Genomic DNA, 26,793 nt, shown 5'->3' with positions numbered 1-26,793 from the left:
CCCTTATATATCGACCCCCCCCCCCCACTATTTTCTGACGACAACCAGCTCCTTTAAAGAAGATAATAAACGGGATCCAGTTTAATTAGGACCGCTCCTCTGACCCCCTAATGGCGTACTTGATTTTTTTTCCAAATGCAGGAATTCCAAAGGCGGCGCCGATGACCTCCACCCGAGCAAAACCCGTCTCCGGGCTATCAGAGAGGCGAAGGCTAACACGTCAGCTTTCTTCCCCTTCAGCATCCCCGAAAAGTCCGACACTCCAAAGATCATCACCCATGGGCACAGCTTTACTCTAACCTCCAAAATTTCCAACATAGTTGTGAAGAAGGAAGCCCAGAGCTTGACCAATTTAGGGTAGGGCTAAATTGTATGTGAGTGGTTCACCAGCCCCCTTGAAGGACGCTCACAGCTATCCTCTACTCCCGGAAAGAACCCACTCATTCGTGCCCTGGTCATATGTGCCCTATGCACCACTTCAAACTGAATCAAACTCAGTCTTGCACACAAGGAATTAGAATTAACCCTGCACAGAACCTTGCTTCACACACCCCCCACAAAAGGACAACCCAACTCTTCCTCCAATTTTCCCTTTTCCTTCTCCAGCGAACCCCTCTCCCTCTCCATCAACTGTCATAAATATCTGATTTCCTCCCTTCCCCTATTGCCTCAAGGGACAGCACCTTATCCATCAGAGAGGGCGCTGGCAACCAAGGAAAAGTAGAAAGTTCCTTCTGCACAAAGTTCCGTACTTGGAAGTATCTTAAAAACATTCCCTCCTGGAAGCTGGAACTTCTCCAACAACTCCTCCAGCCCAGTAAATGTATCCTCCATGACAAATCCCTAAACCTCTCAGCCCCCTCCTTCTCCCAGATCTTACATGATGAATCCATCCCAGCCAGTATAAATCTATGATTCCTACAAAGATCAGTGCCATTAGTGACATTGACTCCAGTTTAAAGTGCTGTCTTAATTGGTTTCATATTCTCTGAGAAACTGTTACCACTGGGCTTGTAGAATACCTGGCTGGAGAGAACGGAAGAGGAGCAGTAACAATAGACCATAAGACATAGGCGCAGAATTAAGCCATTCGGCCCACCGAATCTGCTCTGCCATTCAATCATGGCTGATATTTTTCTCATCCCCATTCTCCTGCCTTCTCCCTATAACCCCGGATCCCCATATTAATCAAGAACCTATCTATCGCTGTCTTAAAGACACTGTGATTTGGCCTCCACACCCTTCTGCGGCAAAGAGTTCAACATATTTACCACCCTCTGGCTGAAGAAATTCCTCTTCATCTCAGTTTTAACGAATCGCCCCTTCAGTCTGAGCTGTGCCCTCTGGTTGTAGTTTTTCCTACTGGTGGAAACATCCTCTCCACATCCACTCTATCCAGGCCTCGCAATATCCTGTAAGTATCAATAAGATCCCCCCTCATCCTTCGAAACTCCAACGAGTACAGACCCAGAGTTTTCAACTGTTCCTCATACCAGAAGCTCTTCATTCCAGGGATCGTTCTTGTGAAACTCCTCTGGACCCTTTCCAAGGCCAGCACGTCCTTCCTTGGATACGGGGCCCAAAACTGCTCACAATACTCCAAATGAGGTCTGACCAGCGCCTTATATAGCCTCAGAAGTACATCCCTGCTCTTGTATTCTAGCCCTCTCGACGCGAATGCTAACATTGTATTTGCCTTCCTAACTGCCGACTGAACCTGCACGTTAACCTTAAGAGAATCGTGAATGAGGACTCCCAAGTCCCTTTGTGCATCTGATTTCCTAAGCGTTTCCCATTTAGAAAATAAGTCTATGCTCCATTCTTCCTTCCAAAGTGCATAACCTCTCACTTTTCCACATTGTATTGCCTCAGTCTTTTTTTTAAGTAGGATTAACAAGTGAATTTCGACCTTTGTGTGGGCGGATAAGGTCCCTCGGGTTTGAGGGCACCCCTGCAAAGGGATAGACATTCAGGGGGAGGGATTTGGCATTACCTAATTTGATGTATCACGTATCTTCCCCCCCCCCCCCCCCCGAATCTACCAAAACATTAGCTACCGAAAAGGCCACCTTCCTATTAGCACCGGGGTCCCCATCCTCTTCACGTAAAAGCTCCAGCGGAACACCTGCCACACCCACCCCTTTCTCAGCCTTGTCTGATCCCGAACTCTCAGACGTGTTTCCTGCAAGAAATCCATCGACCGCCTTCTAACTTCTTAGATGGGCAAATAGCTGAGATCTTTTGACTGGCCCATTTAACCCCCTTACGCTCCATATAACCAGCACGGTTGAGGACCTCTGCCGCCCCCCCCACTATGATCAGCCATATCACACCCAAAGAAGTCCGATCTCACCTAGGCTCCAGGCCCACTCAAGCTGGATGCCACCACCCCACTCAAACCAGTATTTTAACAAAGAAACTTTGGACAGCAGTCCATTCATGCCCCTGCCCCAGAGCACAAACAAACAACCCTTCCCATTCCCATCCACCCCTACCCTTCCCGTATCCCAAACAAAGCAAACCCAACCACCCTAGGCTCGTTACCTTAACAAACAAAATAAACAAAAACAACCACTCCCCAGGTAACCAACAATGGCTCTGTCCCTCTTTTCACTCCCATTAACTAGCATCTCTGCTATCAGAGTGACCCCCACCTTGGGGAAAAATGCAAGTGTAACATTCAATAAATCAATAAACAGTCCCCCTACCTGAACCAAGTTTAATATTGAACATTATACTAAGCCATCCCCACACCCACTCTCTTGCCCCAACATTTCCAATAATTTTCAGCAATACCATGAGAAACCAAAAACCAATTGCCTGAATACAAGATTAAAGACACAATGGAAACATGAAAAATATAAAGAGCAAGTAAAATTTCAAAAAGAACACCAGTCTGGTGCAACCACCTACTTCATTCAAACTTCCCCCAGTCCACAATTCTTTACAAAGTCATTCATTCGCCTCCTCTGGTGTGTCAAAGTAATAATCATCTTTATTAGTGTCACAAGTAGGCTTACATTAACACTGCAATGAAGTTACTGTGAAAACCCCCTAGTCGCCATACTACGGCGCCTGTTTGGGTACACTGAGGGAGAATTCATAATGTCCAATTCACCTAACAGCACGTCTTTCGAGACTTGTGGGAGGAAACCGGAGAACCCGGAGGAAACCCACGCAGACACGGGGAGAACGTGCAGACTCCGCACAGACAGTGACCGAAGCCGTGAGGCGACCCAGGTCCCTGGTGCTGTGAAGCAACAGTGCTAACTACTGTGCTACCGTGCCGACCCTGTAGTGGTCCATGTCTCTGAACGTGACTTGCAGGTGAGCCTGGTACACCACTCCGAACCTCACTTATTGAACCCCGCTTGCCTTTTTGCCAGTTCTGCCTTAACGTCCTGATAGACTCTGACAGTGTGGCCCTCCCATCTGTATTCTCAAGTATCCTTCGCCCACCTCCGGTTCTTTTCCTTCTCTAAATACTTGTAGAGTCTGACTTTGATTGCCCATGGCGGCTCCCCAGATCTGGGCTTCTGTCGCAATGACCGGTGGGCCTGGTTCACTTTCAGAGGGCTTGCGAAACCCTGTCCCCCATCAGCTTCCCAAACATCTTTACCACATTGTCCATGGCATTCGCACCTTCTTTGCCCTTCGTCAGCCCAACCGTTGTTCCACCCTGTCCAAATAGGCTCAGTCACCTTCGCCAGATCACCCGTGACTGCCTGCCTCTGCTTCCTAAACTCCTCCACCAGAAATTCCACCAACCTCGCAGTAACAACAACACAGAGACCTCCGCCATTTTCTCCCCTCCTGCGACATGAGGACCTTCTGAGTCGGACAAGGACCCCTTACTCGACTTATTCCTCATATTGTAGCCTCCAGACATGCCACAACAGAGGAACAGTCCAAACTCTCCAACTACACCACTTTTGGACCTGAACAGCACCCATTAAACAGGCAAAAAGCGCCAAAATCCAAATCCCCAAGTAGGAGCCACCTAATGTGCAACCGTTCACTTCATGGCCGCCACCAGAAGTCAAGATATCAGAATATTTTATGAGGTGAATAAATGTCAGTGTTCTGCAAAAGCAAAACTAAAGAACAGATGGTTCGGTGGGGGAGGGGTGTGTGGCGTGCATTGGGACAAAAGATGTTTTGGATATTTAAACAAAAGGTTCAAGATGGAGGAGAAAGGTCACCGTCTATAGTTGAAGTCAGTGTTGAGTCATGAGTGCTGTAATGTGCCTATTCGGAATAGGGGTGCTACTCCTCCAATTTTCACTGTGCTTCACTGGAACACGAGAACAGGTAAAGGATGGATATGTGGCTATAAGAGCAAGATGCTGAGTAGAAACGGCAAGCAACAGGATAATTTGGGTCATGCTTGCTGGCTGATGCATACTAAACAACTTTGGCTGCCATTTAATCAAAGGTTTTTCTTTTAAAATTATCATTCTTGTTTTCAAATTCCTCAATGGCCTCTGTGGTGATATGCCTATGGGCTATATCATGATTGGATGGTGTGCGACCTCCAATCGGCAGGTTGCGGTACAGGCACACCATGCGGTCTCCAGACCAAGGTCATGTGACCTTGGACCCGGATATAAAGAGAGACACATCCGGCCATCTTGAGAAGAAAATTGAGAGGTTAATAAGATGTACATGTAATTGGTCAGCGCTTGGTATAAGTCCCAGTGGAGTAACAAGATTCCATGATAACGTGATCTGTATCACATTGCCATCTTACCACACGAGACACAATAAAAGGATCCTGGTTTGGAATTATCAAAGTGTTTGGTGAGTTACTTCATGAAGTACAAGGGACCAAGCACAACAGCCTCACCCCTCCATTTCTTTGTAATCTCTTCCTGCTGCACACCCTTCCGGATATCTGTGCACCTCTCGCTATTGGTAGCTGTATGCTCATCTGCTTGTGTGTTATGCACTTGAATTCCCTCCGTCCACCTATCTCTTTCAAGCTTCAAGACAATCTTTGAAACAAGCATTTTCTCATCCACTCTAATAATTCCCTATGTGGTTTGGTGTCATATTTTGTTTTATAAAGCCCCTTTGAAGCACTCTGAGATATTTAATTATGTTAGAGGTGCGATGTAAATTGAAGCTGTAACTGTATTTTCTGTATGGATTGTTCAGCTGTATGAACAACAACACTTATTATTATACATTTTTCATGGAATCAATACATTTTGCAGTTGGAAAGAACTAAGCAATTAATTAGAAGCCGGTTTGTTAATTATTTAACGATAATGGTGTTTCAGTGGAGAAAATAGCTGGATTTTGACTGTACATATAAACCTATTCAAAATCCTGCATAGGACACAAGCTGTATTCAAGCACACTGCATGAACTCTTTAATTGGAATGCCAATGTTAAAATGCCAATGCTTGCTGTGACACCTTTAATTAATGTCAGTCATGCTACAAGTTAGTTCTCTAGTGGGAACGCCAGTGTTAAATGACAACACTGGCCAGTCTCAATGTGAGGAGGCATTCTGCTGGAAATTATAATATTAAATGGTAATACTGATATGTAAAGGTAAGGTGAAGTTACCACAGTCCCAGATGACTATAGGCTGCTTTCCCCTTTGAAGGGGAGAGCTGACTGGTTGTGATCTAACCTGAGGATCACCACACCTCAGGCAAGGTGCAAGGTTGAGAAGGCGGGCCTTCATGAATTACTGATAATGGTGAATTATGAATTATTATGATTATTATGAATTACTGATGTATTATCATGCCAAAATAGGCAAAGTATTCTGAACAAACTTCGGTCAGTTTTATTTCTTACTTTGAAAAAATTAAGTTTTATCTGGAAGGGAAGCCAAGTACATACAATGCAAGAGTAGGCCATCCGGCCCCTCGAGCCTGCTCCACCATTCAATAAGATCATGGCTGGACTTCCAGTGGTAGCCATGTGCTGATCAGTCGCATGCAGGGTAGCCCCTACTGAAAGGTTTCGGTTTTGGCCCTTTCTCCCCGATTAGTGGGCTTTTTGGTCGGAAGGTTTATGGAATAAGTGGTGGGGAGTGAATTCTCCTCCAAAGTGGAATGTCGGCGGGTTACTGCACCCGACAGAAGTTGAATAAGGTGATGGTGTTGGAGATGGAGGGTCTGTGTGGCATAGTGCAGAGGCATGGCAGGGGCATCATCATTGTCCACCCCATTGCCGTGGAGCAATTGGTGGGGCTGATTAAAGGAGAACTTTGGCAGCATCGGCTAGAGATGCAGGTGGAATGGTTGAAGACGATTGAGGGAGTGGTTGCCCCACTTCGTGGTGCCATGGTGCGGGTGGAGAAGCGCCTATAGTTGCAAGGTGTGAATGTCCAAGAGGTGGGAAGGGATGTCATGGACCACAATGATAGAATTGCGGAGTTGGAGACAGTGGTGGCAATGCTGGGTGCGGCCTGCAAGGAGCTGAAAATAAGGATGAACGACCAAGAGAATCGGTCCAGGCAGCAGTATCTAATCATTGTGGGCTTGCCAGAGGGGGTGGCGGGAACGAGTGCCATGGCCTATGTGTTGCAGATGTTGGCAAAGCTGGTGGAGGAGAGGATCTGTGAGAAGGCCCCGGAGGTGGATCGGGCACATTGATCGTTAAGGCAGAGGCCAAAAACGGGGGAGCCACTAAGGGTGGTGATGGTGAGAATGCACCGATTCCAGGTAAAGGAGCAAATCTTGAGGTGGGCAAGAATGATGAGAGACTACTTGTGAGGGCCAGCGGATCTGAATATACCCAGACATTGGTGTTGATTCGAGGATTGGCTTTAATCGGGCTGAATTAAAGTTCGGTAGGTGTGCTGTATCCGGCCAAACTTTGGGTGACTTTTAAGGGGAAGGAGCATTATTTCATGTCGCTTGCACAGGCACACAGTTTTATTAAAGAGCATGGTTTGGAAGAGGTTTATGGGGGAATGTTTTCTGATTTTTGGGTGGGTGGGGGGTGCGTGCAGTGGGATTGTTTGGGGAGGATGGCGGAAGTAGGGTGCTGGTGAGTAGGGTGGATAATTTATTGTGTGAAGGCAGTGTTGTGTTATTCACCCTGGGGTAACACGGACTGCAACTGGATGCAGTTGTGCTGTAAAGTAGACACCAAACCTAGACGTTAGTTCAATACGTTTTATTAAACTTCTGGAGCAGTGCATACAGCTTGCTGTGGGTTGACACTCTATTAGTCTAAGTGTGCTAACTATAACTAACTAGACCAGACTAGCTCTGAACCATGTGTAGAAGGTGCGAACTGATACATACACCCTGACTGTCACTACAGTTGTCACCAGTGGAAAGAGGCAGAGTTCTGATGCCTCGTGTGTTTTATAGTGGGAAACCCCCCTCTAGTGTTCTGTCCTGTGTGTTGATTGGCTGTACTGGGTGTCTGTCACTGCCTGTCTGTATCTCATTATGTGCATGAGTGCATATTATGACATCCCCCCCTTTTAAAAAAAAAATATTTGTCGGTTGCTTAGAGCATATGCGACTGTATGTACATGTATAACTATTTACATTAAATGGCGAGTGAATGAATATTTACATGAAAGGTGTCGAGCGTGCATATACATACCAATATTTACAAGATAAATGTCTATAAGTCCAATCTTTGGGGCTGGCGTCGGATCCTTGTTGACCACCTGAGAGGTGGAGGTGGGGACGACGCCGCCTTGACAGGTGGGATTGCTGCCAGATTGGTGGCCTCGTGGTGCGAGGTATCCGGAGGAGGCATAACAACATCTGGAATGGTGAGATTTGGTGGTGGGCAGGCAAGTTTGCTTAGTGCCCTTCTGTTGCGCCTGACAATGGAGCCATCAGCCATACGAACCACAAACGATCTGGGAGCAGCCTGTCGAACAACAACAGCTGGGGCTGACGAGCCTCCATCAGGTAGCTTGATGCGAACAGCATCTTCCGGAGTTAGCACAGGCAAATCGGTAGCATGAGCATCATATGTCAGCTTTTGCCGGTTCCTGAGTTGCTGCACCTTTTGCAGCACTGCGAGGTGATCCAGGTCTGTTAAGAGTATGGCTGGAACAGTCATCCGCAGGTCTCTAATCATGAGGCGTTGTGCCGGAGACATACCGGTGGACAGAGGGGTTGCCCTGTATGCCAACAGCGCAAGGTTGAAGTCTGAAGCAGAGTCCGCAGCCTTGCAGAGCAGTTGCTTCACTACATGGACCCCTTTCTCAACCTTCCTGTTGGACTGCGGGTAGTGTGGGCTTGAGGTAATGTGTTTGAATTGATACGACTTGGCGAAATTGGATCACTCTTGGCTGTGGAAGCAGGGACCATTGTCACTCATGACAGTGAGTGGAATACCATGCCTGGCAAATGTCTCCTTGCATGCTTTGATGTCTGTCCTTGATGTGAGGTCTGACAGCTTCACAACTTCCGGGTAACTTGAGAAGTAATCTATGATGAGCATATAGTCACGCCCATTGGCGTGAAAAAGTCGATTCCCATCTTGGACCACGGAGAGGTCACGATCTTGTGTTGCTGGAGTGTTTCTTTTGCCTGAGCAGGCTGGAAGCACTGGCAGGTCGCACAATTGAGGACCATATTGGATATGTCCTGGCTGATTCCAGGCCAATAGATAGCCTGCCGGGCCCTGCGCCTACGCTTTTCGACACCGAGGTGTCCCTCGTGGATTTGTTTGAGCACTAAGCTCTGCAGGCTGCGAGGAATAACTATACGATCTAGCTTGAGGAGGATCCCCTCGACGACTGTCTGGTCGTCCTTGACATTAAAGAACTGAGGGCATTGACCATTTTGCCAACCATTTGCAAGGTGGTGCATTACACGCTGCAGAAGAGGCTCCTTGGCAGTCTTTTCTCGAAGGTTGATCACTCTTTCATCTGAGGCCGGGAGGTTGTTGGCACACAGCTGCACCTGCGCCTCAATTTGGTGGATGAAGTCAACTTGTTCACAGGGCAAGATGATGGAGCGTTACAGGGCATCCGCAATTATTAGCTCCTTGCCTGGTGTGTATACTAACTCAAAATCGTACCTGCGGAGTCGATGGAGAATGAGCTGAAGACTGGGCATCATGTCATTCAAGCCCTTATGAATGATATGGACCAAGGGTCTGTGGTCAGTCTCCACTGTGAAGATTGATAGACCGTAGACTTAGTCATGGAACTTTACAATGCCGGTTAGGAGGCCCAGGCACTCTTTTTCTATCTGGACATATCTCTGTTCAGTAGGGGTCATGGCCCTTGACGCATAAGCCACTGGAGCACAGGACGAGGAGTCATCCTTCTGGAGGAGCACCGCACCAATGCTGTCCTGGCTTGCGTCCGTGGAGATTTTTGTCTCCCTGTCCGGGTCAAAAAAAGCTAGTACTGGAGCAGTGGTGAGCTTTGTCTTTAGCTCGAGCCACTCTGCTTGATGTGTGGGTAGCCACTGGAGTGCAGTGGACTTCTTCACAGATGCCCGAGAGCCGTGGTGTGTGATGCCAGGTTGGGAATGAACTTTCCCAAGAAGTTTACCACACCGAGGAAGCGTAGTACCGCCTTTTAGTTTTCCAGGGTCTTCATGGCGGTAATGGCCTTGACCTTGTCCGAATCTGGTTGCACACCTTGCTGGGATATCTGATCGCCCAAGAACTTGATGGTTGGCATGCCAAAGGAGCACTTGACCTTGTTCAACTTGAGGCTGTTTGCATGGACACGTCGAAAGACTTGTTTGAGATGGGATATGTGTTCCTCGGGGGTAGACCATATGATTACATCATCTACATAGACACGCACACCCTCAATGCCCTCCATCATCTGCTCTATGATCCTGTGGAAGATTTCAGAGGCTGAGACAATGCCGTACAGCATCCGGTTATTACAGTACCTTCCGAAAGGTGTATTGAACGTGCAGAGCTTCCTGCTGGACTTGTCCAGTTGTATCTGCCAGAAACCACGCGATGCATCTAGCTTCGTGAAGAATTTGGCGTGTGCCATCTCACTGGTCAGTTCCTCCCCCTTTGGGATCGGGTAGTGTTCCCGCATTATGTTCCGGTTAAGATCTTTGGGATCGATGCATATCCGCAACTCTCCTGAGGGCTTCTTCACACAGACCATCGAGCTGACCCAGTCAGTCGGTTCCACCACTTTAGAGATTGTGCCCTGGTCTTGGAGTTCCTGCAACTGTGCCTTTAAACGTTCCTTCAGAGGAGCCGGCACCCGGCGTGGTGCATGGATTTCAGGTGTGGTATCAGGCCTGAGTACGATCTTGTAGCAGTATGGCAGCGTACCTATTCCACTAAACACGTCCGTGTATTGCGCCAGGATGTCATCAATGTCAGCCTGAAGATCCACATTGGAAGAGGACATGGCATGGACTCGCTGTAGGAGGTTGAGTAGCTTGCATGCATGGGCACCAAGCAGGGATGCCTTGTCAGGCTTGACGATTTTGAATCGCAGTGTGACATTGATGGTCTTGTTGGAGACCAACAGATGACAAGATCCGAGTGCAGTTATGGCATTGCCATTATAATCAAGGAGATGGCAGGCTGGCGGAAGAACTTTGGGTTGCCTTTTAATGCGGTCAAAATCAGCTTGAGAGATGAGATTGGCTGAAGCACCAGTGTCCAGCTTGAACTGGATGCTGCATTGGTTAACGTGTATGACAGCACGCAATTCGTCCACAGAATCCACATTGAGGATTGATAGGTGTCTTGCTGAATTTGAGGAGGCATACTCACATGTAGTGATGATGCCCACACGATATGGGGACTCCAGGCAGTCGACCTCTGGATCTGTAGTGCTACCAGGATCAGAATCCAGTAGACCTTGCTGTACACATCGAACGCGTTTGCATTGGAAATGGATCGCTGACCCTTGACCGGTGGTGCAGACCTGCACAAGGCTGCATAATGCCCAGGCTTCCCACAATTTAAACATCGCCTGGCTTTTGCAGGGCTTTGCCGCTTTAAGTGGGCGGTGCCGCAGTTCGGGCACGTCATGACGTTGACATAGTTACGCTCCGTGCGTCGTCGCACATGCGCAGTGCGGTCAGCCGACGTTCGCACTTGCGCAGTTTGGTCTTCGGCCGCTTCATTCTCCTGTTCATGGTGCGCGTGCGTGGGACCCCGGGAAAAGCACGCGAAATGGCCGCCTTCATTGATACTGAGGCGCCGCATCCAGGCGATGGCCTGTACACTCTCTGCTTCATGGGAGGCAAGTTCCTGTTCTGCCAATTTGAAACGGGAGTACCGATTTCCAGCCTATTCATGGACTTTACACGTCTCGATTGCGACTGGCAGGGTCATGTTTTTAATTTTGAGGAGCTGCTCCCGCAAAGAGTCGGATTGGACCCCAAACACGATCTGATCCCTGATGATGGAATCAGCGGTGTCACCACAGTTGCAGAACTGCGCTATGAGTTATAAAGGATTGGAAAGGTTCATCCTTACCCTGAAGGCGTTGCTGGAAAACATAGCGCTCAAAGCTCTCGTTCGTTTCAACTTCACAGTGACTGTCAAATTTAGCTAAAAATCTCTTGAATTTGGTCTTGTCCTCACCACCGGCAAAAGTGAGTGAGTTGAAAATTTGTATGGCTTGGTCCCCCGCAGTTGATAGGAGCAGCACAATTTTTCTGGCATCGGCGCATCCTCAAGGCCCGAGGCCTCAATGTAGAGAAGGAACCTTTGCTTGAAGACTCGCCAGTTGGCGCCGAGATTGCCGGAGATCCGTAGCTGTGGAGGGGCCTGGATCTGCTCCATGCCGCTGGAAGGCACTTGCTGGACGTCACTGAATCACTTGAGGTAAACCACTTCAATAAAGTAGACTACTGGTACCATGTCGTGTTATTCACCCTGGGGTAACACGGACTGCAACTGGATGCCGTTGTACTGTAAAGTAGATACCAAACTTAGACGTTAGTTCAATACGTTTTATTGAACTTCTGGAGCAGTGCACACAGCTTGCTGTGGGTTAACACTCTACTAATCTAAGTGTGATAACTATAACTAACTAGACCAGACTAGCTCTGAGCCCCGTGTAGAAGGTGCTAACTGATATATACACCCTGACTGTCACTACAGTTGTCACCAGTGGAAAGAGGCAGAGTGCTGATGTCTCGTGTGTCTTATAGAGGGAAACCCTCCTCTCGTGTTCTGCCTGGTGATTGGTTGCGTTCTGTCCTGTGTGTTGATTGGCTGTACTGGGTGTCTATCACTGCCTATCTGTTTCTCATTCTGTGCATGAGTACATATCATGACAGGCAGAACAGAGGGGAGTGGGCGGTTATTTTGGGTGGACTCAGGGAAGGAAAGTAAATGGAGCCAGAGACGGTTTGGTGATGGATTGGGAAGGGGTATTTGAATAGCCTGGGGAAAGTGGGGTGGGGGGTGATGTCGGAAACCTGCAATGAGGACAGTGATTTGGAATGTGTGGGGGTTGAATGGGCCGTTGAAGCGTCCTGCGGTATTTGCGCATTTAAAACGTTTGAAGGCAAAGGTGGTGTTTCTTCAGGGGACACACTTGCAAATTAAGAACCAAGTGAGGTTGCGAAAGGGGAGGGGTTTGGGGTTTTGCCGTCCAGGAGAGAGGGAGGTTTCGTACTTCTCCCATATGTATTGGGTGTACTCCTGTATAGATTTTCTTCGCGGTGGGCAACTCTATTCTCCCAGGGATAGTGGGGGTGGAATATGGGGTGATTGTGTTTTTGTATACGCGCTGCACTTTATGGATGTGAGCTTGGGTGTTGGCCAATCACAGGCATCCCCGTGGAGGATGGACTCAGTGCCAAGAAGTTTTGTGGAAAGGTGGTTTTGGTAATTAAGGAATATATAGAGTTTAATCAGAACAGGGAGGTCTCACCCTCCATGTTTTGGGAGATGTTGAAAGCAGTGGTATGGGGGACGTGATTGCGTACAAAGTCCTTAGGGATAAGGTGCAGCGGGCAGAGAGGCAGTGATTAGCGGAGGCTATTTTGGAGGTGGATCAGCGGTACTCCATGGTCCGACCAGGGAACTCTTGGTGGAGCGGAAGAAGCTGCAAGGGGAATTCGATTTGTTGATGACAGGGAAGGCGGTGGGGCAGCTTTGGAGGAAGGGGGGTGGAGGTGGCTCCTGTTACGAGTATGGGGGGGGGGGGGGGAAGGCCAGCAGTCTGCTAGCACATTAACTGAATTGACAGGCTGCCACGCAGGAGATAGACCAAGTGAGAGCAGAGGGAGATGCCGGAGCATATTAATAAAACATTTGAGTCCTTCTATAGGGGGCTGTATAGGTCTGAACCTCGGGGGGGAGGGGGGGGGGGGGGGGGCGCTGGAAGAGGCGGTTTCTTGATGGGCTGGTGTCCCCGGAGGTTGAGAGGGAGAAGGGGCTCAGTTTGGAGGCTCCTTTTGGGCTATCAGAGGTGATGGAGGCAATTGGGTTGATGCAGTCATGGAAGGCACTGGGACCTGATGGTTTCCCAGTTGATTTTTACAAACGATTTGCGGTGGAATTGGCCCCACTCCTCCTGGAGATGTTTTGCGACTTTTTGGCACGGTGGGAGCTGCTGGTCACATTGACTCAGGTGTTGATTTTGTTAATCCCCAAGAAGGATAATTACCCGGTGGAGTGTGGGTTGTATAGGCCCATCTCCCTATTAAACACAAATGGGAAGGTGCTGACTAAGGTATTGGCGAGGCAGCTGGTGGGGTGTGTGCCGGAGGTGGTGTCAGAGGATCAGAAGGGTTTTGCGAAGGGGAGGTAGCTGTTGAGTAATATTAGACGGCTTTCCTTTGCAATAAATGATAATGTTCTATTGGATTTCCTAATTACTTACTTTTCCTGCACACTAACGTTTTGTGATTCATGCACTAAGACACTCAAATCCCTCTGCAATCTATCACCATTTAGATAATATGCTTCTCTTTCATTCTTCCTGAGCCAGTGTAACCAGCGCCTCCCCCTGTGCCAAAATGGACAATTTCACGTATTCCCATGTTATACTCCATTTGCCACATCTTTACCGACTCAATTAATGTATCTTTTTTAAAAATCATTTATTCACCACATATTCATGATTTTCACCAGACAAACAAGAAAAAAAACCAACAAAACAAAAGCGACTCCACCATTATGCAGCCTAAAACATCGACTTGCAAGTTCAGAACAATAAACCAACACCCACCCCCCCCTGCCGTTTAATGTTCAATGGCAACCAACTTCCGAAAGTGCAAGAACTGTAGAACCCCTCCTTCGCGCCGCCCCCCCTTAACTCAAACTGCTCAGGGTCAACAATTCCAGCAGGTCCTCCTGCTAAGCCGAGGTATAGGGCGGCGAAGCTGAACTCCACCCCAGCAGGACCTGCCTTCGAGCAATCAGCAAGGTGAAGGCTAAAATGCCTGCCCCTGCACCCGCCTACAACTCGGCCGGTCCGACACCCCGAAAGTGGCCTCTAGGGGTCCCAGCTACAAGTCCATATGCAGCACCCTCGAAATGATGTTAAATACCCCCCTCCAAAACAAAGAACAAAGAAAATTACATCACAGGAACAGGCCCTTCGGCCCTCCCAGCCTGCGCCGATCCAGATCCTTTATTTAAACCTGTCTTTTTTCCAAGGATCTACTTCCCTCTGTTCCCCGCCCGTTCATATATCTATCTAGATGCATCTTAAATTATGCTATTGTGCCCGCCTCTACCACCTTCCCTGGCAAAGCGTTCCAGGCACCCACCACCCTCTGCGTAAAATACTTTCCACGCACATCTCCCTTCAACTTTCCCCCTCTCGCCTTGAAATCGTGACCCCTTGTAATTGACACCCCCACTCTTGGAAAAAGCTTGTTGCTATCCACCCTGTCCATACCTCTCATAATTTTGTAGACCTCAATCAGGCCCCCCCCTCAACCTCCATCTTTCCATTGAAAATAATCCTAATCTACTCAACCTTTCTTCGTAGCTAGCACCCTCCATACCAGGCAACATCCTGGTGAACCTCCTCTGCACCCTCTCTAAAGCATCCACATCCTTCTGGTAATGTGGCGACCAGAACTGCACGCAGTATTCCAAATGTGGCCTCACCAAAGTCCTATACAACTGTAACATGACCTGCCGACTCTTGTACTCAATACCCCATCCGATGAAGGCAGGCATGCTGCATGCCTTTTTGACCACTCTATCGACCTGCGTTGCCACCTTCAGGGTACAGTGGACCTGAACTCCCAGATCTCTCTCTACATCAATCTTCCCGAGGACTCTTCCATTGACCGTATAGTCCGCTCTTGAATTAGATCTTCCAAAATGCATCACCTCGCATTTGCCTGGATTGAACTCCACCTGCCATTTCTGCGCCCAACTCTCCAATCTATCTATATTTTGCTGTATTCTCTGACAGTCCTCCTCGCTATCTGCAACTCTACCAATCTTAGTATCATCTGCAAACTTGCTAATCAGACCACCTATACCTTTGCCCAGATCATTTATGTATATCACAAACAACAGTGGTCCAAGCACAGATCCCTGTGGAACACCACTAGTCACCTTTCTCCATTTTGAGACAGTTCCTTCCACCACTACTCTCTGTCTCCTGTTGCCCAGCCAGTTCTTTATCCATCTAGCTAGTACACCCTGAACCCCAAAGGACTTCACTTTTTCCATCAACCTGCCATGGGAAACTTTATCAAACGCCTTACTGAAGTCCATGTATATGACATTTACAGCCCTTCCCTCATCAATTAATTTTGTCACATCTTCAAAGAATTCTCTTAGGTTTGTAAGACATGACCTTCCCTGTACAAAAACATGCTGCCTATCACTGATAAGTTTATTTTCTTCCAAATGTGAATAGATCCTATCCCTCAGTATCTTCTCCAACAGTTTGCTTACCACTGACGTCAAGCTCACAGGTCTATAATTCCCTGGATTATCCCTGCTACCCTTCTTAAACAAAGGGACAACATTAGCAATTCTCTAGTCCTCCGGGACCTCACCCGTGCTCCAGGATGCTGCAAAGATATCTGTTAAGGCCCCAGCTTATTCGTCCCTCGCTTCCCTCAGTAACCTGGGATAGATCCCATCCGGACCTGGGGACTTGTCCACCTTAATGCCTTTTAAAATATCCAAAACTTCCCCCTTCCTTATGCCGACTTGACCTAGAGTATTTAAACATCCATCCCTAGCCTCAACATCCGTCATGTCATTCCCTCTTTTGTCTTTGAGTGGGCCAATCCTTTCTCTAGTTACCCTCTTGCTCCTTATATACGAATAAAAGGCTTTGGGATTTTACTTAACCCTATTAGTCAAAGATATTTCATGACCCCTTTTAGCCCTCTTTATTGCGCGTTTGAGATTTGTCCTACTTTCCCGATATTCCTCCAAAGCTTCTGCAGTTTTAAGTCGCCTAGATCTTATGTATGCTTCCTTTTTCATCTTATCTAGTCTCACAATTCCACCCATCATCCATGGTTCCCTAATCTTGCCATTTCTATCCCTCATTTTCACAGGGACATGTCTGTCCTGCACTCTAATCAACCTTTCCTTAAAAAACTTCCACATTTCAATTGTGGATTTACCCTTAAACAGCTGCTCCCAATCCACATTCCCTAGCTCCTGACGAATTTTGTTACACTTGGCCTTTCCCCAATTTAGCGCACTTCCTTTAGGACCACTCTCGTCTTTGTCCATGAGTATTCTAAAACTTACGGAATTGTGATCGCTATTCCCAAAGTCATCACCGACTGAAACTTCAACCACCTGGCCTGGATCATTCCCCAATACCAGGTCCAGTATGGCCCCTTCCTGAGTTGGACTATTTACATACTGCTCTAAAAAACTCTCCTGGATGCTCCTTACAAATTCTGCTCCATCTCCGCCTCCAACACTACATGAGTCCCATTCAATGTTGGGGAAGTTAAAATCTCCCATCACGACCACCCTATTGCGCCTACATTTTTCTATAATCTGTCTACATATTTGTACCTCTACTTCACGCTCACTTTTGGGAGGCCTGTAGTAAAGTCCCAACAATGTTACTGCACCCTTCCTATTTCTTAGCTCTACCCATATTGCCTCAGTGCTTGAATCCTCCATCGTGCCCTCCTTTATCATAGCTGTGATATAATCTCTGACTAGTAATCCAACTCCTCCACCCCTTTTACCTCCCTCTCTATCCCTCCTGAAGCATCTATACCTTGGGATATTTAGTTGTCAGTCTTGCCCTTCCCTCAACCAAGACTCAGTAATACCAATAACATCATATTCCCAGGTACTAATCCAAGCACTAAGTTCATCTGCCTTACCTGCTACACTTCTCGCATTGAAACAAATGCACCTCAGACCACCTGTCTCTTTGCGTTCATCATCTCTTCCCTGTCTACTCTTCCCCTTAGTCACATTGAGTTTATTATCTTGTACCTCACTGGCTTTAGTTGCTGCCTCTTTACTGACCTCGAACTTCCTAATCTGGTTCCCACCCCCCTGCCACATTACCTTTCCAGATTTGGGCAGGACCAAAACATGTGCACATGGTTTACCTGGCCCCTCGCTGACAGAATCCTCCACCCCCTCGAAGAGCCGGCTCATCCTTGCCTTTGTGAGGTGCGCCCTATACACGACCTTCAATTATATCAGTTCCAACCTCGCGCATGAAGTTGAGGCATTCACCCTCCGCAGCACCTCACACCACAAACCTCCTTCCATCGCCTCCTCCTGCTCTTCCTCCCACTTGGCCTTGATCCCCTCCATGGACACCCTATCCTCCTCCAAAATCATTCCATAGATCGCCGATACCACCCCACTTTCTAACTCCTCTGACGACAGTACCTCCTCCAACAGCGAGGGGGCCGGCGCTATCGGGAAGTTGGGAACACCTTCCTCGCAAAATCTCGGACTTGTAGATACCTAAGCCCTTCCTCCTGCGCCTACCCTTACTTCTCTCCCAGCTGCTCCAATCTTGGAAAATTGTCCCCCCCAGGAACAGATCCTTCACTGCCCTAATCCCCCTAATTCTCCCAGCTCTGAAACTTTGCGTCCATCCTCCCCGGCTCGAACCCGTGATTCCCCCAATCAGCATCCCCACCGACATGGCCCCCATCTTAAAGTGCTGTCTAAACTGCCTCCAGATCTTCAAAGTTGCCACCACCATTGGGCTCCCTGAAAACTTGCAAGTGGCCGCTGTTGACAGCGCCCTCAACCCCATCCCCCTGCACGAACTCTCCTCCATCTTCACCCACCGGAACGCTTCCTCCCCCCACCCCCCCTCCCCTCCCCCCCCCCTCCAACCCCCACCCCCCACCCCCGAGGTAGTAATGAGGTTACCACCTTGTTCACATCCTTGAAAAAAGACTTGGGTAGAAAGACTGGCACTGAAATAGAAACAGGAATTGCGGTAACACATTCATTTTAACTGCCTGCATCCAGCCCCCATCGACAGAGGGAGGTTGTCCTACCTTGCAACGTCAGCCTTCACCCTCCCCACCAAACTAGTAAAATGGTACCTTCGGAGTTGACCCCAATCACGCCCCACCTACACCCCAAATGCCTGAAGTGGGTTGCTGCCCTACGAAATGGCATCCCCCACCCCCGCTGCCACTCCGGCTGGGACACCATAAAATACTCGCTCTTACCTAGGTTCAATTTGTATCCCGAGAACTCCCCGAATCTTTGGAGCAGGCCCATTATATCCCCCACCGATGTACTGGCTCTGAGATGAGCAAATCGTCCGCATACAAGGATACCTATGTTCCATCCCCCCTTCTTACTACCCCCTTCCACAACCCGAAGCTCCTTAGAGCGATGGCCAATGGCTCTATCGCCAATGCAAACAGCAGGGGGGATATAGGACACCCCTGCCTAGTATCCCGGTGCAGAGCAAAATACCCGAACTCATGTTGTTCGTGTGAACATTCGCCATCGGCTCCCTATACAGCAGCCATACCCATGTAGTAAACCTCGGCTCGATCCCAAATCTTTCTTGTCCTTAAACATCTTATAATACTCCACTGGGAACCCATACGGCCCTGCAGCCTTCCCTACAGCATCCTCCTGATTGCATCTTTTACCTACTGCTCGCCCACCGGCCCCTCCAGCCCTTCGCTCCTCTCTCGGCGGCTCTGACCTATATAACTTATCAGAAAATTCATAAAACTCTTCAAAAACTTTATTGATCTGTTCCGGAGCCACCACTAACTTCCCTGTCCTATCCCGTACCTGGACTATCTCCGTCGTCACCGCCTCCGTCCGGAGCTTTGTTTATTGTATTACATACCAACTTGTTATAAAACTGGTAAGAAAAATTTCATTGCGAATGGAATGAATGCTTATTTAACCTAATATTAAAATGTTATCTTACCATTGTATAGTTTCTCTAGGCTGAAAATTAGCATTCATTTATTATTTGCCAGGGCATCTGATTGGAGACTCTACGGCCCTATTAGGTCAGACTTGAAGCCATAGGCAATGGTATCTGCTTAATTATGGCATTTAACACTAAGTGACTGCTCATTATTGGGTGATTTCACAGTAAAACCACATTAAATGCCTGTTTGGATCATTCTCACACAATTGCCAGAGATCAAAGATGTGTCATTTTCAAAGAAGTGTATATAGTCTAGCAATTTGGCTTTAAATTATGTCTTGAGCCTAAATTCTATGGCCTTTTCTGTCAACGGAACCCCCGGTCCTGCTGATGGTGGCCCCCTGGCGGTAAAAGGTGAAGGACACACAAAGGCCCGTAGAGATTGGCGGGACTGGAGGATCCTGCCACCCCCCAATGGCGGGCTGCCTCCACTGCCGGAAAATATGCCTGGGGGGGGGGGGGGGGCACAGGATATCTTTTAGATATGGTTTAGATCACATCAGGTTGACCAACACTTATCTCCATGTGGTTGTTTATGATGGAGCTGAGCACATTACTACCTTTGCACTCCTTTATGTAGCTCATGTAGGGGAGAGGCAATGATCATCTAAACCAAGACAAATTGTACATTTTTCTAATGAGTTATCTGAACACTGTGGTGTGTCACAGGTATTTCTTTGTTGAAAATCTGATCCAGCAGTTGATAGGTTAGCCGTGCAGGCGATGAAAAGAAAGTATGTTGAAAGAATTGTAACTTGACGGTGAGTATCCCAAGGCTGTTTGGTTGACAGGACCATTAAAAATCCAGTCTGCATCCAAATGCCAGATATAAATGCTTTTTCCCTTTAGCTCACAGGAGTGGTTGAAGCCAATTGTGATCCATCTACAAACCATTATGTCAACTTTTAAAAAAGCACCGATTTTTCATTCGGGACACTAAAATTACCACAGAAGTATTTTTCCACAAGGGACACTATGGGCGCGATCTAATGACCACGCTGCGTCTGAAAAGCAACATGTCGCGACGCGGTGTGGCCTATAAAAGTTGGGGCACCCCGCTCCCGGGATCTACCCGACTCGCAATGCCTCGTGACATCCTATACGATCTCACAAGACGCTGCGATGTAAATCCCGCCCATTGTGGCCAGGATCACTTTTTGGCAAATCTGCATATTAGAGCGCGACACCTAGAGCTGGATTCTCTAATTCTGGGGCTTTGTCCCCACGCCAGCGTGGGAACAGTGGCATTTTATACCAGAAAGAATGGCCACCGATTCCCCGTTTTGCTGTGGACTGGCATGCGAGCAGCTTAGAGCACCCGGCCCGAGCTGCCAATAAGGCCTGGAGAATTGCTGGGTCTGTGGCCGTGCCGTGCTACATGGCGGACCCGGCCCGCGAAATAGTGCCCCACCTTTGGCCGGCTCGTATGCCCCGGACCACCCCCCCACAGGGACCCCAGCCCCGAATAAAGTTCCCACTGCCTACGGAGGCCCTCCCCTAACTGTGGCGGCGCTGGACTGAGTCCGCAGCCGCCACGTCGCGTTCCCAACGGGTGAGACCAAGAGTGACGCACGGCGTTGGGAACTTGGCCGGTCGAGGTGAAACATCAGGGGGTCGGGCCTCAGGCAATGTCCTGAGGCCGTCGATACGTGTTGGGGGGGGGGGGGGGCGCGGCGCGGCGGAGCATCGCGAAAGCAGCGCCACCTCCAATTTGGTCGGGATCTCTGAATTGCCAGATGATCGTCGAACGAGATTTCGGCGTCGGCAATCGGCGAATCCAGCCCCTTGTGTCTAATGTGCAGATTCCAGAGGTACCTGAGGCTTTGGGATTCATCCCCTTCGCCGTTCAGCACAGGTCTCCACAAATAGAGACCATACCTGGTACTGCCAGGGATTTCCCATTGCTTCCATCCCAGGCCACCTGGAAACACGCAGCAGGCTGGGCCATCGGCAGGACCAGAAGATGCCGCAGGTGTGAAGAGCTGGAAGATCTTGCCCCTCCTACCTCAGTAGCTACTTAGTTGAATGTGATAAATCAGCATTTACTTGATACTTCTGGAATGACTGCTATGGAATCCATCCATCTTGCATCTAACTTTTGGAGAAGTAATTGAAATATTTTGTATTTTTCACAAGTTAAATGAGGAAGATATCATTGATGTACTTTATATGAAGCACCCTGTTTTCTGGACCTCTGAACGTAATTTTGTAATCTTAATTTTATTTATCTCCAATATTAAATTAAAGGTATCACAATGAGGACCTTCTTGACTTCCTTGGCTATAAGGCATTCTGGGACATCTGATGGTCATGGAAGGGAGAGGAGACTGTTAAATAAGTTAAGAACCCATAGGGTTAAGGGTAAGATCATGGCATGGATAGAGGATTGGCTGATTGGCAGAAGGCAGAGAATGGGGATAAAGGTGTCTTTTTCAGGATGGCAGCCGGTGACTAGTGGTGTGCCTCAGGGGTCTGTGCTGGGACCACAACTTTTCACAATTTACATTAATGATCTGGAAGAAGGAACTGAAGGCACTGTTGCTAAGTTTGCAGATGATACAAATATTTGCAGAGGGACAGATAGTATTGAGGAAGCAGGGAGGCTGTACAAGGATTTGGATAGGCTAGGGGAGTGGGCAATGAAATACAATGTGGAAAAGTGTGAGGTTATGCACTTTGGAAGGAGGAATGGAGGCACAGACTATTTTCTAAATGGGGAAATGGTTAGGAAATCAGAAGCACAAAGGGACTTGGGAGTCCTTGTGCAAGATGCTCTTAAGGATAACATGCAGGTTCAGTTGGTAGTTAGGAAGGAAAATGCAATGTTAGCATTCATGTTGAGAGGGAGAGAGTACAAGAGCAGTTGTACTTCTGAGGCTGTATAAGGCTCTGGTCAGACCCCATATGGAGTATTGTGAGCAGTTTTGGGCTCCATATCTAAGGAAGGATGTGCTGGCCTTGGAAAGGATCCAGAGGAGGTTTACAAGAATGATCCCTGGAATGAAGAGCTTGTCGTATGAGGAATGGTTGAGGACTCTGGATCTGGACACGTTGGAGTTTAGAAGGATGAGGGGGGATCTTATTGAAACTTACAGGATATTGCGAGGCCTGGATTGGGTGGATGTGGAGAGGATATTTCAACTTGTAGGAAAAACTAGAACTAGAGGACATAATCTCAGACTAAAGGGATGATCCTTTAAAACCGGGATGAGGAGGAATTTCTTCAGCCAGAGGGTGGTGAATCTGTGGAACTCTGCCACAGAAGGCTGTGGAGGCCAAATCACTGAGTGCCTTTAAGACAGAGATAGATAGGTTGTTGATTAATAAGATCAGGTGTTATGGGAAGAAGGCAGGAGAATGGGGATGAGAAAAATATCAGCCATGGTTGAATGGCAGAGCAGACTCGCTGGGCCGAGTGGCCTAATTCTGCTCCTATGTCTTACGGTCCTATAATAATTGCAAGCCTTTTTTCAGATTTGAGTGCACATCCTAAATGGTTGCTGTCATATTCCATCAGCTGCAGCAAAGCTGTAAGGTTTTCTTTTGGATGCTTTTCCCCTGAAGGGTAAATCACTGCAATCTACGCTGATCTTTTCAGAAAAAGCATTTAATACTTGACAGACCCAAGAGTGTGCATTTAGATCAATACCATGTTAGCTGCTTTTTTTAGTTGTTTTATTTCCTTATAGCATGTTTGAAGTATTTTTGTGCAGTCGAATGATCAACGCTTCTTATTTCTAAAGGAGATAATCAATAATGTCAGCACTCGAGCTGTATTAATTGCAGTTTAAAATCAATGATGACAGTCATATAATCCCTCTAATAGTGAAAATACCTTTTTATTTTGTTTTGAATTGTTTTGCAACATCAGTCTGTTGGAAATATCTCTCAAATCGAGCTCACTTGATTGCGTTTATTGATTAATAAATGAGAAATGCCTGGTTTTAGGTTAAATTACAATTTTTAAAGGAAAGGTACAAGTAGAGTAACAGGAGTGATGGAGCATGGAAGTTAGTGCCCTTTCATCTCTAGAACCTGAGTTTAAATCCAATACAGCCTGACAGGAAGATGTCTCCACATTTTAAAAGTGTCTCGTACAATTTGGGTTGCTCAGAGCCTCTCGATGCATGCTGTTCACAACACAGAATTAACAATTGCATTACCAAGAACTTGCAAGGATCAAGTGGAACATTGAAATGTTTTCACGTGGATGCAGGAGGGGACAGCCTTCAGAGGCTGAGAGCCATTATTTATGGAGACTAGAGTCAGATTCTTTCTGCAGTTGTTTGTTTTACTTGACTTGGATGCCATTAGTGTTGATGCTCGGAGTCAAAGCATGTAACCGTATCCTGCCGAGCAGTGCCATTCTTGACAATTATCAAGAAATGTGGTTGGTAAAAATCATCTAATATGCTTTTGTAGGTCAGAGGTTATATATTGTGGTTAGCACTGTTGCTCCACAGCTCCAGTGTCCCAGGTTCGGTTACTGTCTGTGCGGAGTCTGCACATCCTCCTCATGGTTGCGTGGGTTTCCTCCGGGTGCTCTGGTTTCCTCCCAACGTGAATTGGACGCTCTGAATTCTCCCTCAGTGTACCCGAAAAGGCGTCAGAGTGTGGCGACAAGTGAATTTTCACAGTAACTTCATTGCAGTGTTAATGTAAGCCTACTTGTGACACTAATAACGATTATTATTATCAGAAAATAATGTTGTGATTTTAATAGTGTCATTGGCCACTCAATGTACTGTGAATAATTCTACACGGGATGTAACACTGCACTTTGGCTGTGATTAGTCGCTCACCTGATAGTCCATTGAGTTAATTAATGGGAAAATCAGACAAGTTGTATAGCAGGCAGCAGATTGTTTTAAAAGTTAATTTACTGGCTGTGGGCATTGCTGGATGGGCCAGTTGGCACTTCTGGCTGATGATTGTCGTGAATGCCACAGCTTTGTCTTTTGCAATATGTACTGGGGTCCTCCATTGCTGAGGATGAAGATATTTGTGGAGCCTCCTCTAGTGAATTGTTTAATTATCCACCACCATTCACGGCTGTATGCAGCAGGTCGACAGAGCTTAGATCTGATGCATTCATTGTGGAATTGCTTAGCTCTGTCTATTACCTACCTTTTGGCACACAAGTCGTCCTGTGTTGTAGCTTCACCAGGTTGACACCTCATTTTTAGCTATACCTGCTGTTGCTCCTGGCATGCCGTCCTACACTTTTCACTGAACCAGGGTTGACCCTCTGGCTTGGTGGTAATGGTAGAGTGGGTGATATCCCAGGCCATGAGGTTGCAGATTGTTGTTGAGTACAATTCTGCTGATGCTGATGGCCCACAGCACCTCATGGATGCCCAGTCTTGAGTTGCTATATCTGTTTGAAGTATATCCCATTGAGCACGGTGGTAGTGCCACACAACATGATGGAAGGTATCCTCAATGTCATGATGGGACTTTATCTCTACAAGGACTGTGCCAGTACTGTCATGGACATATGCATCTGTGGCAGGCAGATTCGTGAGGATGAGGCCAAGTATGATTTTCCCTCTTGTTGGTTCCCTCATCACCTGCTGCATTCCCAGTATAACAGCTTTGTCCTTTAGAATGTGGCCAGCTCGGTCTTTGACGGGACTATTGAGCCACTCTTAGTGATGGACATTAAAGTCACCCACCCAGAGCATATTTGGCGCCTTTGCCACCCTCAGTGCTTCCTCCAAGGATGTTCAACATGGAGGAGAACTGATTCATCAGCTGATGATGGCCGATACATGGTAATCAGCAATGGGTTTCCTTGCCCATGTTTAACCTGAAGTCATGAAACTTCATGAGCTCCAGAGTCGATATTGAGTACTCCCAGGGCAACTCCCTCCCGGCTGTATACTAGTGTGCCGTTACCTCTGTTTGGTCTGTCCTGACAGTGAGACAGGACGTACCCAGGAATGGTGATAATAGTGTCTGGGACATTGTCCGTCAGGGTTATGGGGATAGGTTGGAGGTGTTGGCCTTGGGTAGGGTCCTCTTTCCAAGAGCCGGTGCAGACTCGATGGGCTGAATGGTCTCCTTCTGCACTGTAAATTCTATGTTCTATGATTCTGTGAGTATGACAGTGTCGAGGTGTTGCTTGACTAGTCTGTGAGACAGCTCTCCCAACTTTGGCACAAACCCCAGATGTTAATTAGGAGGCATTTGCAGTGTCAGCAGGGCTGGGTTTGCCGTTGTTGTATCCGGTGCCTGGGTCAATGCCGGGCGATCCATCTGGTTTTATTCCTTTTTTGTGTTTTTGCAGCAGTTTAATATAACTGAGTGGCTTGCTAGGCCATTTCAGAGGGCTTTTAAGAGTCAACCACCCTGCTGTGGGTCTGGAATCACATGTCGGCCAGTCCAGGTAAGGATGGCAGATGGGAACTAGATCAGCTATGCCTCTGCCAAAGTTGAGATTTCCATGCCTGGTGTCTGATTCCAGAAGCAGTATTTAAAGATTATATGACTTCACTGCATATTTCATAATTCGCTATCTTGTTTGGTTCTTTTAACTTTTTGTGATTTATGTTTTAACAGGAAGGACCTGGAGATTGGTCAACACTGGATGCAGAGGTTTTGATGAAGGAAGATGAAATATGTGGAACCAAAAGTCCAACACCACATAAAATCCTATTAGACACTCGTTTTGAATTGCCATTTGGTAAGTACCTTTGAACCACATTTAGATGGGAAAAGACAAATTGTTGAGGGTATATTTGGAAACTGAATCAGCTCCATACCATAGCGAGTTTGAAAAATGTTGAAATCTGAAATTACAACATAAGAACATAAGAACTAAGAGCAGGAGTAGGCCATCTGGCCCCTCGAGCCTGCTCCGCCATTCAATGAGATCATGGCTGATCTTTTGTGGACTCAGCTCCACTTTCCGGCCCGAAAACCAGAACCCTTAATCCCTTTATTCTTCAAAATAAGAAGTGGTTTGAATTATATTTTTGCACAGCATAATTTCCAACACATTAAAATTTGTTTATACAATAAATCCATTGGTTACCTCTGAGTAATTTATCCATTTCAGCTCTTACTTTTCTTCTGTTGTTTTCCTCGCAGCACAACTATGCTATCCTTTAGTCTCTGTCAGTTCAGATAAGGGTCCCCACTTGCAACATGAGCTTTAATTCTCTTCAAGAGGCTGCCTGATCTGCTTTGCATTATAATATTTTCCAATTTTATTTAGTCTATGCAGAGCCTTGAGCTTTGCATTGAACAGTAAAGCAAAATGGTACAAGTACTGGAAACCTGTAATTAAAAACAGAAATTGCTGGAACGCTTCTCTCTGTAGAAAGTGTTTTCAGTGTTGGCTTGCACAGAACACTGTCCTACTGGGCCTTTTGTCAATAGCTAGACCGACCACTTAACTGCATGGTGATGATTTTAGTCCTTTGTTACAAATCCTATTATGAATACAAGACAGATTACTGTGTCTGAATCTGTGTTTACTAAATGAATAGATGTAAAGCTTA

At 47.3% G+C, this 26,793-nt stretch overlaps 1 protein-coding gene across 10 annotated transcripts in view; it reads left to right on the top strand.

The window, feature by feature from the left end:
* LOC140409050 (protein unc-13 homolog B-like) overlaps positions 1-26,793 on the top strand; it is a 933,512-nt gene that overhangs the window by 477,710 nt on the left and 429,009 nt on the right. For all 10 annotated transcript variants that reach the window (XM_072497095.1, XM_072497100.1, XM_072497102.1 and 7 more), the window contains one exon: positions 25,850-25,973. In XM_072497095.1, the coding sequence (XP_072353196.1) occupies positions 25,850-25,973 (124 nt within the window). The remainder of the gene's footprint in view (positions 1-25,849; positions 25,974-26,793) is intronic.

The sequence above is a fragment of the Scyliorhinus torazame genome, chromosome 3, assembly GCF_047496885.1.
Source record: "Scyliorhinus torazame isolate Kashiwa2021f chromosome 3, sScyTor2.1, whole genome shotgun sequence".
NCBI lineage: Eukaryota > Metazoa > Chordata > Chondrichthyes > Carcharhiniformes > Scyliorhinidae > Scyliorhinus > Scyliorhinus torazame.
This window is presented reverse-complemented; position numbering and strand designations above follow the sequence as displayed.